Source organism: Phlebotomus argentipes, unplaced genomic scaffold, assembly GCF_947086385.1.
Source record: "Phlebotomus argentipes unplaced genomic scaffold, Phlebotomus argentipes genome assembly contig_5, whole genome shotgun sequence".
In the NCBI taxonomy this organism is placed as follows: Eukaryota; Metazoa; Arthropoda; class Insecta; order Diptera; family Psychodidae; genus Phlebotomus; species Phlebotomus argentipes.
Genome location: NW_026776165.1, coordinates 1,026,896 through 1,039,928, shown reverse-complemented (window position 1 = coordinate 1,039,928; position 13,033 = coordinate 1,026,896). Strand labels below are relative to the sequence as shown.

Genomic DNA, 13,033 nt, shown 5'->3' with positions numbered 1-13,033 from the left:
GTAACGTACCAGTTCGTATGGGCGAGAACATGAAGGGGGAACCCAACGCTACGCATCTGCCAAGCTTGCTCGGCCTCACAGTTCACATCCCATGTTATTTTCTCCCCAGTTTCCACGCGTGCATGTGTATGTGTGTCGCTGTGACACAATTTCACAGGCCCAACACATCGAGGCGCGCCCTGGCTCTTCTCACAGAGCATCGCCTACTGCAGCACACCCCGACTCTTTCTGGGCTGCCTGAGTTCGCTCACGGCCGAGGAGGCCGCACGAGCGGTGGACCATCTCCCAGAATCTCGCCTCCGTGGGGTTGAATCTGCCGCTGGGAGGGTTGGTTCCTTCCCCCGTCACTACGCCTATTCCCACCGCGTGGAATTGCTCTTGCGGGGTGGTTTTCAGCACCACGTGACATTATCCACCCTCGCGACTCAGCGAGGATTCAACAGAATGCCTTAGGGGAGGGCGGAGTAGTGTGAACAAGCGGCAGAGTACTGCGTGCATTAATTATTTTAAGTACACAGATGAAATTCCATTCATTCGACTTCAATGCTCTGTCACAGAAAATTTTACCTAAACCGAGCAACCCCAAGGAGATTTGTCTGAAGAGGGCTGAAAAGGTGAGCCAAACAAGTCAAACATCTGGAGACAAACACGGCGGATTTCTAGCCAAGCGAAATTAAAGTCGTTGAATGAATTTAAAGACTCAACAAAAAAATCAAACTTGAAAATGAAACTTCAGAACCTAAATGTTTATGGATTAGAGTGGCAAATTTTGCAAATAATTGACATACGTAAAGAACTTTGCTTGAAGATATGACCTTTATTTCAGTGAAATTTAAGCAATTTTGTGCTATTTTTGGCGTTGAAACCTATTTAATTGCGTTAATTTGTGCTTCTTAAAATATTGCATTACAATTGTTTCAGATTGATAAATCTGCAAAACAGAATCTGAAGGTTTATCTGTTTTTTCTTCTACAATATCTGAACTAATCCGGATCGAAAAGACAAACTTAATGTTTAGAAATGTTTGATATGAGAATTCTAAAGACTTAGGTTTAAATTAAACTGATTAGAATTGTTCTTGAAAATCGTTTTAAACAAGTATTCTATTGATGATCATTCGATCCGTAATAATTTCGCAAAATATTTTCAACACAAACCCTCACTCCCCTACATCTTTTTGCATACAGTGATTTTATGGCTTCTCCCGAGGTTTATCCTAATTTTTCTGTAGCTATTGAACCTGATACTCATTATTTCAGAGTATTCTCCAGTAGAATTGCCCAACTGATTCTCGAGATCGTTTTTTTCTTGCCGATGGAAAGTTGTCAGGCCAACAGGGGCGTGGCATTGGTGAAAATCTTCAAGAAAACCCAGCAATTGTGCGGCTTTTCCATCTATTTGCAGACGATGGCACACCTGCGGGCGCCGAGCCGCCTCAGGCGCCACTTCTTGGGTGCTCTGGGAGTGGAAAGACGGAACGATTGGGCGTAGATTAGGATGATACAATAGCTGTGTCACGGTGGAAAATGCTCAGCCGGCCCACTTGGCTGAGAAGCCCACGAGGGCTAGTCGCGTGGCTCCAATTGGGAGGCGGTGTGGTCTCCGGTGAGTGATGGGTGGAAAGTCAACCCCGGTGCCAGGGTCGACCCAGAAAGAGGTGGATGGGCGTATTACGCAACTCCCCCCCTCTAAAGCCTCACTGGCAAAACGCCTGTCGACTCGACCCCCTTGGAAATTGCACAAACCTCTCCCCATTTTCCCAAGGAGGAGATATCACCACCCGCAATGGGATCACACCAAATCCTCATCATTCAATCAATCATTCTACTAATCGTTGAATATGTGAAATCTGGCAGGCTTCATGAAAAATCACCCTCTTTTTACTTCGTCGCTGAGTGACTCTAGCGAATTTTATGCAAATCAGGATAATTTTTTAATCGAAAATAACGCAATTTCACACTTTACACGCCTATTTTTTCCCCAAATTTGCTGTGAACGTGTTCTATTGTCCACAAGGAATAATTTTTTAGCCCTTTTCCACTCCTGTCGCGATTTTTTCCGTGATTCACGGAAAAATTGTCTCTGTACGTGTCCGACATTTCATGGCAAGTCGTGTTATTTAAACAAGCATCTCTCAAGATGCAATATTTCCACTTTTTGTTTTATTATAATTTTGAAACACAGACATTACTTGGAAAACTTAGAAGACTATGTGCAAATGGTGCAAATCTAAATAAATGTGTTTGTCATACAAAACAATCAATTTTTGAGCAAATGGATGCAATTTTGCATCTGAATTCGTCTTATGGTTTATTTTAGGAAAAATTTTACGAGTTATTCAACGACTCTGTATTTTCCATAAAATCCTTTAAGCAAATATCTCCCCCTTGATGCATTTTCCATTTTCCTCCTCAGCATCGCATCTCTTCCTTATGTTCCAACCCACCGAAGGACACGACCAGTGAATCTCGATTGTGTGTGTTAATCTGAAAAACAAGCCTTTATTCTTCACAATAGTTCGAAATAAATAGTGCGAGTCATTAAGTAACATATCCACGTATAATTTGTCAAATACTAAACATAGTATTTCTGGTAAAACATCAATAAATAAATTTGTCACAAAATATAATCGCGTCGAAGGGTGTTTTTGTTCCTTTTATCTTCTTTAAGAAAAATTCGGTGTTGATTGCACGGCGCATTTAAAGACCTCCACCGGATCTCTCAACGCTGATTTTCTTCTTCAGCTTCTCCTTCTCATGATGTTCCTCCTCAAGTTCCGCCATCCTTGCGAATCTCGAGTACGCCACATTTCCAGACTTGATAGCTGACATCATCTGCAGTGGATTTTCACTGGTCAATTTGTTTCCTCTGTTTCTTCTTTTCACCAAATCACAACATCAATGTTTTTGTTTTGTTAATCCCAGACTTCACACAAGAAAGCAAAGCATGCAAAAAAGCGACGAATATATGCGAGGATTACAAGCCCGAATGGTGAATGAAGCAATCAATTAAGACAAAGAAATGCTCGCGAGGGCGGAACGAACTAATGAGGGGTGGAAATGGGTGGGATTTCGTTGATAAATGCCACTCCAGTCCTATTTTTCCGCACATTTCATCCATTGCCAATGATTGGATTAGATGTGCGGCAATAATTCGGTATAAAACTGGGTATAAATGGTATAAATAAGGATATTTGATATTAACGTTTCTAATTACTGGAGTATGCTTGTACTTAATTTTTGGGTAATTGGATAAACACTAATCTTACGTTTGATTTTTCAGCTTAAATATCAAAAATAAGAATTTACAGAGTCCCTAAACTTTGCATATTTGCACTCTTTCACTTTTTTAACATGCTCTTATACTTTTTGTCGTAAACATTTTAGACGTTTTTAAGATTGTAATAGTTTTAGTACGATATTTTGAATAAAAGTTTCCTATGTCTATCGGAAACTGGATCATTTTATGTTACTTTTCAAAGGAAAGTGCATTAATTCTATAGGCGATTAAAGAAATAGAGTGAAAAACTTGGGTTTTTTAAGAAGCAAATACAAAAAAATTAGGCACATGCAGGAAGAAATATTTTACTGTGTTCTGTTTATATGATTCCTTCGTTATTTACAAAATGATATATTTGTAGAAATGTGAAAAGTCAATTAAATAAACCATCGTCCTGTTATAATGTCGTGTGTAAATTGGTGCAGAAATATCTTTGGCAGGGTGAGTTATAGAGAAAAACTTGTGCCAGAAAAGGGGAAAGACAAGAATGTCTAAACAAATCGAACCTGCAGATATTCGTCCAGTTCCACTTGACCATTCATATTTGTGTCAATTTCACGCAGAATCTCATGCAATTCCTCTCCAGGAATATCAGCCTCTCCAAAGTGCTGATGAGAGCGCATATAATTAATGAGGGAGAAAAACAGAAAAAAATAGTGGGAAGATAGAGAGACAAATTAGAACATTATTTCCACACATTTGTTCAACACATCTTCCGGGAGAGAAATTGATTGAGGAGAGATTTGTCGTTGAATCATTGACCAAATTTCTATAGAATGCAGATGTTAATTTTTGCCTCAATATTGCAGATTATGCCAACCATTTACATATTGCTCGTCTAGCATTAGGCCAGAATTTGCAGATGATTACAGTGCCTACGAATTGCTGCTCTCAGTCCTTAATTACCTGAATGTAATCTGATAACTCCAATCGTCCATTGTATGCCAGATCGAGTTCACCTAATATATTGTGCATATCTTCTGAGCTCAATTTCGTGCCTGCCTTCTATCAAATTTGCAAAACAACATACGATTCAGTTCAGTAAAATTCATCAAATATTGGTCATCTCTTCTCCTCTGACTGAAGATGTGCGTGGAATTATCCGTATTTTTTTTTCTTCTTCTTAAATATAGGAAAAGAAAACTTACCTTGAGACCTCGTCTTATGTCATTAATCGACACATAACCTTTGTTCTCCTTGTCGATGATCTGGAATCGCTTGATGTACATCTGGATCTCCTCCTTGGTCAGATTGATGGGTATCTTGTCCCTGGACGCACGATTCACCATCATTCCCATCTCATTGGACAAGAATTCGCTGGCTGATTTCAATTGTCTCTGCAATATGTACAACATTTCGTCACTCAACGACACATTTTGCCAATTATGTAGGTGAAATCGCGCCCACCTCAACTTCATCCTTTGACCACTTCAACTCCTCCGCCATGATCTCCACAATGCCCGGCAGCGCTTCTTGGGCCGCCTGGACATTGAGGAAGGCCAAGCGCAGACGCCTTGCAATCATATCGACGGCTGTGCACGCGTACTCACGCACGCCATAGCGAATTTCAGCGTCAATGTAGGGAAACTCTGGATGAATCTTCTTGCCAATGATTGGCCATCGTTTACCAGTGATTGCGGCCAATTTTGCCACGGCAAATGCACGATCCCCATATGATTTAGCCAAATGTTGGGCCACTTCACAGTCCAATCCAAAGTCCTGCACCAGCCGAATGTACATCGTCGGCGTCCAACCGTGACCGCCCTCAATCAGCAGCCCGTCCGTCTGGCACTCCTCGCTCTCGGGCTTCAGGCCGCAGGCTGTGTGCAAAAGACGCTATGATTATTAGTTTTTCAAAATGGCGAAAATGCGATGGAAAAGTTCACCTTTAATAGCAGCGTCGATGGTGTGACTCGCCATGGCGCGATAAGTCGTCCACTTGCCACCTGCAATTGTGACCAAATTCGATGGACTCACGTGTACAATGTGATTGCGTGCAAGTGATTGTGTGTCTTCCTTGTTCGGGTCTGAGACAAGTGGACGAATGCCGCTCCAGGCGCTCAGCACGTCGCCGCGGCGCACCTCAACGTCCTTGTTGAGATAGTTCTTGATCTCCGTGAGAATGAACTGAATCTCATCCTCGGTGGGTCTTGGGCTGTGAGTCACGTCGCACGGCAAGTCAGTGGTGCCGGCAATTGTCTGACGCTGCCATGGCAGGAAGAAGATGACACGCCCGTCGGACGTCGATGGATCGAGGAGGCCCATCTGGTCGGGACTATAGTAGCCGGGCAGCACAATGTGCACGCCAGAGCTCGGACAGCAGATGCCCTTGACTTTGGGATCGTCCATCTTTCGGATGTGATCTGTGAAGGGCCCAGTTGCATTGATGATGCACTTCGCCTTGATTGTCCACTCCTTGTTCGTGATGCAGTCCTGCGCATAGGAAGAAATTGCACTAGAAATTGAACTACGAAGAATTTTCTCACATAAAACCATGCTTTTAGTGCAAATTCACCTTAACTTTTGCACCACAGAGAACCTCCTTTCCCGTCTCATCCTTCTTCTTCAGCAGCTCCGTCACTTCCACGTGATTGCTCACGGCCGCTCCGTGTCTAGCCGCCGTGAGAGCAATGGCTAAATTCATACGGGCATCGTCTTGCTGGCCATCATAGTAAACAATGGCGCCACACAATTTCTCCCCCTTCAGCATGGGAAAGAGCTCCAGTGCGTCCTTCTTCGACAAATAGTACGATGTCTTCACATTCCTGTCGCCAGCGACGAAGTCGTAGGCTTTGATGCCCACCCAATAGTATGGCACTTGCCACCATCTGCAAAAGAGACGGTGAAATGTGCACAGACATCCTTCAGGGCCACGAGCATCACTGGGATATACTCACTGGTAGACTGGCAGCATAATGGGCAGAGGATGAGTTAAGTGAGGAGCAGATTGCAGCATTGAAGCACGCTCGTGTAGTGCCTCCTTCACCATTCTGTACTGTTCGAAGTCCAGCTGCAAAGGATGTCCAAAAAAACACACATTGATTACCAATACAAATTGTGCCAGTTACCCTAAGCTAACCACACATCAAGCTTCAGACTAAAAGCGACTAGAGCTGCACGCAGAGCAACTAAGGAAACACTATAGATAGATTAATTGACATTCAACTCTTCTCTGTGTACTTCAGGCAGAGAAAGAGGCTTCTTCTTACCCCGAGGATGGCCTTCTGCAAGTACCTCACGCCGCCGTGAATCAGTTTGGTGGATCGCGAGGATGTTCCGCTGGCGAAATCGTCCGCCTCCACGAGTGCCGTCTTCAGTCCTCTGGTCACAGCGTCCAAAGCGCATCCGGCGCCCGTTGCACCGCCGCCAACGATCAGGACATCAAACTCTTCGCCACTCTGCAGCTTCGCTATCTGCTCAGCGCGCAACGGAAGTGGTCTCTTAGCCTTCCTGACAGGCTTGGCAGCCATTTGGACCTGCGAAGAGATTACGAAGCTAGCTTAACTCTCAATCATTCTCTTCATCTTCTAATAACCGAAGTAAAATTGGTAAGTTCTTCTCGTATTTTTTATGCCTGAATTTTCAGACTTTCTAGTGCAGTACAAAAATCCAATCTATTAAAATTGATTTTCTCTTGTACAAAAAAAAAGCACTTTTCTAGTCTGTTTTAAATCACAATTAACTGAGAATTGTAAAGTAATTCATCATTTACATTCTGAAACAGAAAAATAACTTTCAATTGATGCTTAAATATTTCACACCAGATTTGTTGACTATCGCGATAAGAGCTTACGACAAAAGTTTTGTATTCATGAGCAGTATAAAATCATTGATTGTGCGCTTATGAATCAGCTTCCGGGGATTATTTTAAATAACACAGTGTGTAAACAAATACGTCTCGTCGATCTCGTCTGGTCACTTCCAAATTGTAGGTCAAGATCTCACCTTGTAGGGCGAGTCATTTTGACTGTTGAACGCCCAAGCGGCCAAAGCACTTCCAGCGCACAATCCAACAGTTGTTATGCCAAATTTACGAAACCGCGAAGCCATATTTCCTCACAAGATCGCTCGATGATTCGCTGTGGAGAAAAAAAAGGGTGCAATTATAGTAAATCTTTTCAAAAATCACACACAAGAGATGTATTTAAAGTTAAAACATCGCTATAGATCGTCTGGCAAATTGGCGTGGGAGAAGAAGTCACTGCACGATATTCTCATCATACAGCATTCATTGAAATACAAGCATATTTTCCGCGAATGCCGAGCGAGTGAGAGAGAAAATTGAGGTGGAACAGCATAAACTAATTATAGATGTCTAATCAGACACTCTTGACCCATCAAGGTGAATGGATTCTCTCCTGAATCAAACCAGGAATTCAGTGTAATGCCACTATCGCAATTTACACTTTTCTGATTATTATTATTTACTGATAAGCCACGGCGTGAGCTTCGCTGGCCGTAAATTTCATGTGTACACACGCGAGTAAAGTGTGTCTCGGGCGGGCTTTTATTTAAAGACATTTGGCACACAGAATGCACGACAAAACTGCATGAAGAGATGTGTGCAAGAAGATGATTAACAGAGTCCAATTTCACACGTCCTGCGCATCGTCTTATCGTCCGCCAGAGAGAGGAAAAACCACCTAAATCAAAACCGATTCTCACCACCCAACAAACGATGATGTCACTCTCCTATTCATGCTCACAAAAGTCTCTATGACAAAGCCAATAAAGTCTTGTTTCCGCGGAAAAAAATTCCCCAATCACTCGCCGATTGTGAATCGTCTTCACGAAATCATCGCACTTGAGACACACATTGCAAAGCGGAATTAATAAAGTACAGATATCGATAGAGAAATCACTTGCATTATGTAATTGAATTGCAGGTAAGCTCGAGAGAAGGTCACACACTTTCAATGAATTCAGATTAATTGTGCCTCTTTTTTTATTACACTGCAAACTCTCAATTTTGGTGTGTCTCCACATCAAAGTGCTCAGAAGATGCGTTTCCTTGAGTTTACCTGAAGATTCTCGATATGATTCTTTGCCTTCTAACACTGTCTAAACTACTCGATCGGGAGATTCAATTGCAGTTCGATTGCACAATTACACATTTGCCAATTTGTCTGTCCGGCCGACTTTAGGATTTCTCGCTCTCGTCTCGAAGCAAAGTCACTCGCTCAACTGCCAAGTGTGCTGCAGACTTGAGCAGTTGGTTTCGCGCGCGCACACGATCGTGCCAGAAAAGTGCCGCGAGACTTCGACAATCACTCGGACAATCGTCGCTGATCATGACGACATGATCTTAATTGCTGGGAATCTTGAACACTTGCCGGCAGTTGTACGACGCATTCCAATGCGAATCTCACGGATTCCAGTCCTGTACTATATACAATTCCGTGATTGAATGGAAGTCTGGAGAAGGAGGAGAAAGTATGATGATCCTGTTTTAAATTTAGCTGGCCAACCAGGAAGTGTTGAAAAGGAATAGAACGAATTTGTATATCAATTTCAACCCGCATGGAAATATTTAACAGTTGTATCAATATCACGAGGGGTTAATTCAAAATCGATCTTCTGGATAAAGTTCTGATATTGCAAAAAAGCATTTTTCAGTGAATCTATGATTTACTATATTGCTTCTCTTCATTCTCTCTTCAATCGAGACTGAGGTTAGGAATCACCCTGTAGAAGGGCAAATTGAAAATTCCTATCATATTCTTCATCCCTCTCAAAGATTTTATCCTGGACATTTTCACCATGCAAAGACCTTGATCTCCAAATATGTCATTAAGCTTATCCCTTCTCGGCATTACAGAAAAAAAACAGGAATCTTTGGATAAAAACCAGGAAAAGTATAAAATGGGACAAAATGTAAACATTACCAAAACACTGCTTTCGCGTGATTCTCAGATGTTATTCACTCGACCTCGAGTTCAGGAATGACTAGCAACACTCTCTTATCATTGCACAATCACAGTATACGTGCAAATTATCAGCCCATTTGCATGTTAAGAAGGAAAAACTGCACTTGAACTTGAGTCATATCGCCGTGATTTTGACCAATTCTGACACTCTGGTGGGAGGCAGCGCCATTCGTGGGCAAGATTGGCAAATAGGGACAAAAATTCGGAAGGGGCGCCAAAACCTTTTTCTCCACGCGAACTGTGGAAGAAGGAAAAGTAAAATTCATGATTTTTTCTCCACCTTCCAAATGATAGCGAAAGGATGTAAAATTGTGTGTATTTCACGGAGAAAAATAATTATTTACATTGAGATATTCATTCGCAAGATTTCTTTTCATAATTCTTGAAAAATATAATTTACAAATTAGCCTATTAAAACGAGTAAACAGTTTAGAATTAGATATAATTTTTCCGGAAAAATTGAGGCTATATTTTTTTTTTAGTTAAATTAAGAGATAGCAAATGTAAAGCATTTTCCTCGTTTTCAATATGTGTGTAAATATACGTCTCGGAGTTGTTGTCTTCTTCTGCGCGATGTATAATCTCAAGTGGTCAGATGATCTCCGAGGAATGGAGGCTGTATGTTGGTTGGCCAGAATTTGCTGGAAACGTTAGAACTTCTCCTCCTCAAGGCCGTGCTTGAAGAACATGAGAATTGGCACGGAATCACCGTCAATGTCACGGTATTCCATCATTGCCACCATTCCGTCGCAGTCCATTGACTCTCCGGTGAAGAATTGCAGCTCCTTAAATCGCCCCAAGATGTCCTTCATGGCTTTGTTCATGTTGTTCTTGAACGTGTCCACTTGATCGGGATTCTTCTCCTGCAGCTTCTCGATCAGCCTGCGTGGCAAAACCGAACAGATTAGTAAAAATAGTGACATACAACGCGACAATAGAGACGCGTTGGCAAGAGACTCTGTTTGCAATTTCAGGTAATGAAGGAAGCGTAGAAAGCGCTTCAATCATCGTTTTAAAGACAAATTTTGCTCTGGCACGCTTTTAGGTTACTCTCACACTTTGTCCATCGTAGGATTTATCAGTGTTCGAGGCGTAGGTCGTGCGTTATCACTTGAATCATCATTAGCAAAACTGGCGACGCTACTCACTTCTTCATGTAGTCTTTCAGGTAGAGTGTGTAGGACTTCTTGTCGCCGAAGGCGTATGTCTCGCACAGTCGGTGATTCAGGACGACGTCCACGCCACTCTCCACGGCCTCATCTGTGCCCTCGTCAGCCTCCTCGGCTGATGGATTGAATCCTTCGATTTTGACGTCGCCCTGCGCTCGCTGGATCAGCTTTCCCGTCACCTCGTAGATCACCTCATCCACCAGTTTGACTTTATAAGTGTCCGAGAACATCTCGTCACCTGCAAGGGTAGAAAAGATCACAGAAAATTAGATGACGTTGCTCCCGGACACACATAACCTCACACTTCAGCACAACTCGTCAAACAGCCAAAATTAGTCCACATTCAACTCTTCTAGCATCTCTATTCTCTCATTCTGTATTGCGTACTGAGTGAAAATGTGAAGCTGTTGTGAAAATGGGCCAGAGAAATCCAGAAAAAGCTGCCAACAAATTCACATCCAGCTTTAAACTTGACCCACTATTTCTTTCACTCTTTTTTACCCCCTCAAACACGTTTTTCTGCAGATATTCCTACATCACAGTATAGAGTAGAATGAGATGTAGTGATTTTACCTGTAATAATGTCCTTGTAGATCCTCATTTTGGAAGATGGAGCTAATTCCTAATCCACGCGTTCAGTCTGCTTCAGAGTCCGAAATGAAAAGATGGCCAACAGCGCCGGAAGCATGGATGACACATCACCCGCCAGCAGCGCCACCTCACAGAATTCAACTCAAAAAGTAATTTCGCGTTTGACTCCGCGGCGCTAGTGTACAGTAAGAGGGTGTGTGTGGAGCTTGTCATTTGCGGGGTCCGCATTTTCCTGGCAAAATACGTGGAAATTTCATAGTTTCACCCATAATATGAAGTCTCCTCACGATTATGAGGAGTACAATAGTTCGGACTGGGTGCCAATCACACTGACCCTCGTGGAGTACCCGCGAGGGGACTTGATCGGTGAGCTTCTGGCGTGGTTGAGCCTGATGCCAATGGTTCTTCTGGCTGGATTCATCACGCTCATCCTTTTTCGCAGGGATTTGCACACAGTGAGAGATCACCCGGGTGTGGCCAGCAGAGCCTCAAGAGTAATACTGTTCTCTATTTTTGCAGATTTCGTTCTTCCTGGGAATGCTGCTGAATGAGTTCTTCAACAAGATCCTGAAGCACACCATTCAAGAGCCTCGTCCTGTTCTCAGGGAGCATCCGTACACAGAGTACGGAATGCCCTCCAGTCATTCCCAGTTCATGTGTTTCTTCTCCACTTATGTTCTTCTCTTCGTGCTGATAAGGTGAGACAGAGGTAGAGAAAGTGTCACGCACGATTTAATGCCACGATTCTTGCAGACTGCATCACATGAACAATAATGCGCCGCTGGAGAGAGCCATGCGGATACTCGTCCTGGCCGCTTGCTGGATCACGACGGCGCTCGTCTGCTACGGCCGCATCTACTTGCAATACCACACAGCGGCGCAGGTGTACGTGGGCGCCGCGGTGGGTATCTGCACGGGCGCTCTCTGGTTCACCGTGATTCACTTCTTCCTTACACCCTACTTCCCGCGCATCGTCACATGGTAAGTACACATTTTCTGGCATTTTAGGACTCCTGATCCAGCTGACCACTCTCTCTTGTTCAGCGCCCGAAGGGTCTTTGCATCCTGCAAAGGCTCTGCGACTGGTTGAAGATCACATGGGCGCCCAAGGTTTTGGTTCATGTGGAAGTAAAGCTTTTTTGTCCCTTTTGTGGTTTGAGAAATTGACAAACGTTCAAAATCTTGAAGATTTGAAAAAGAAATTTAATTCGTCTGTTAATAAATTGGGCTCAAAAGACTTGACTTCTTTGGAATCTGCGAGTACAATAAATTCTTAAAGTTGCCCTTCTTAAAGTTTTTTGCTGAGTATCGTTAAAAGAGGCAAAAAATACTGTAGAGAAAAACTGTTAAGCTTGTCAAGAATTTTCCATACCAATAGAAATGTACTTGATGTATGTTTTTCATGTCCTTGGCAGGAAAGTGTCCGAGTTCCTGCTGCTGCGTGACACGACGCTGATCCCGAATGTGCTGTGGTTCGAGTACACGGTGACGCGACAGGAGGCGCGTGCGAGATCCCGAAAGCTTATCAGCATGAAATCCCAGTGACATCGTTGGCTGTATCGATAATGCGTGAGCGTGTAGCAATTCAGGCTGTTCTTAGGACGTGTGCGCAAGCAACAGAAATTGTTCTTTCAGACACAAGTAATAAGTCTTAAATGGTGGGGTGAAAATAGTGTGGGTTTAGGTTAGATGGGAGGAAATTTATCGAATTAATTGCATTAGGGAAAAAGCCAATAGCACACTTTATAATGTACTCAAGCATCGCAATCGTTCTTTTTCGCCCCGATTTTTACAAACATAAAATTCGACAAAATCCAGTGAAACATGGAAGTTAGACAGGCGACATTTCTCAACATCAAATCCATCTATTTAAATATATCGTTCGTGGAATTTTGGAGAGAAAGACAAGAGTCATTATAGAGTAATTGTTCAGCACAATTCGTACTCACACAAGTCTGACTATATTTGTCGCGATAAGTGAAATAAACATAGTTTAATTTCGAGTTTAACAATAGAAATTGTCTCTCGGCTTTTACCATTTAAATAGGGGGAGAAATTACCAATGTT

General features: G+C 42.8%; 3 protein-coding genes across 5 annotated transcripts; 1 reads left to right on the top strand and 2 right to left on the bottom strand.

Moving 5' to 3' along the window:
• Window positions 1-2,540: 2,540 nt before the first annotated feature.
• Window positions 2,541-9,325, bottom strand: LOC132255529 (glycerol-3-phosphate dehydrogenase, mitochondrial). Of its 3 annotated transcripts, none has more exons than XM_059751607.1 (10): window positions 9,165-9,325; window positions 7,225-7,358; window positions 6,489-6,755; window positions 6,177-6,289; window positions 5,795-6,107; window positions 5,166-5,712; window positions 4,687-5,099; window positions 4,428-4,616; window positions 3,786-3,887; window positions 2,541-2,834 (listed from the first exon to the last, which is right to left on the bottom strand). In XM_059751607.1, exons 2-10 carry the CDS (start codon window positions 7,327-7,329, stop codon window positions 2,700-2,702), a joined length of 2,184 nt encoding a protein of 727 aa, XP_059607590.1. In that variant the 5' UTR covers window positions 7,330-7,358; window positions 9,165-9,325; the 3' UTR covers window positions 2,541-2,699. The 3 variants fall into 3 exon arrangements, with proteins under 3 accessions (XP_059607590.1, XP_059607591.1, XP_059607589.1); XM_059751608.1 differs by lacking the exons at window positions 3,786-3,887; window positions 9,165-9,325 and adding exons at window positions 4,186-4,284; window positions 8,301-8,474; XM_059751606.1 differs by lacking the exon at window positions 9,165-9,325 and adding an exon at window positions 8,301-8,474.
• Window positions 9,326-9,505: 180 nt separating this feature from the next.
• Window positions 9,506-11,080, bottom strand: LOC132256423 (translationally-controlled tumor protein homolog). Its single transcript, XM_059752833.1, has 3 exons — window positions 10,949-11,080; window positions 10,355-10,613; window positions 9,506-10,088 (listed from the first exon to the last, which is right to left on the bottom strand). The coding sequence occupies exons 1-3, from the start codon at window positions 10,974-10,976 to the stop codon at window positions 9,857-9,859; spliced, it is 519 nt and encodes a 172-aa protein (XP_059608816.1). The 5' UTR covers window positions 10,977-11,080; the 3' UTR covers window positions 9,506-9,856.
• Window positions 11,081-11,143: 63 nt separating this feature from the next.
• Window positions 11,144-12,519, top strand: LOC132256422 (dolichyldiphosphatase 1-like). The gene is made up of 4 exons (XM_059752832.1): window positions 11,144-11,421; window positions 11,486-11,664; window positions 11,720-11,947; window positions 12,382-12,519. The coding sequence occupies exons 1-4, from the start codon at window positions 11,239-11,241 to the stop codon at window positions 12,509-12,511; spliced, it is 720 nt and encodes a 239-aa protein (XP_059608815.1). The 5' UTR covers window positions 11,144-11,238; the 3' UTR covers window positions 12,512-12,519.
• The last annotated feature ends 514 nt before the right edge of the window (window positions 12,520-13,033 follow it).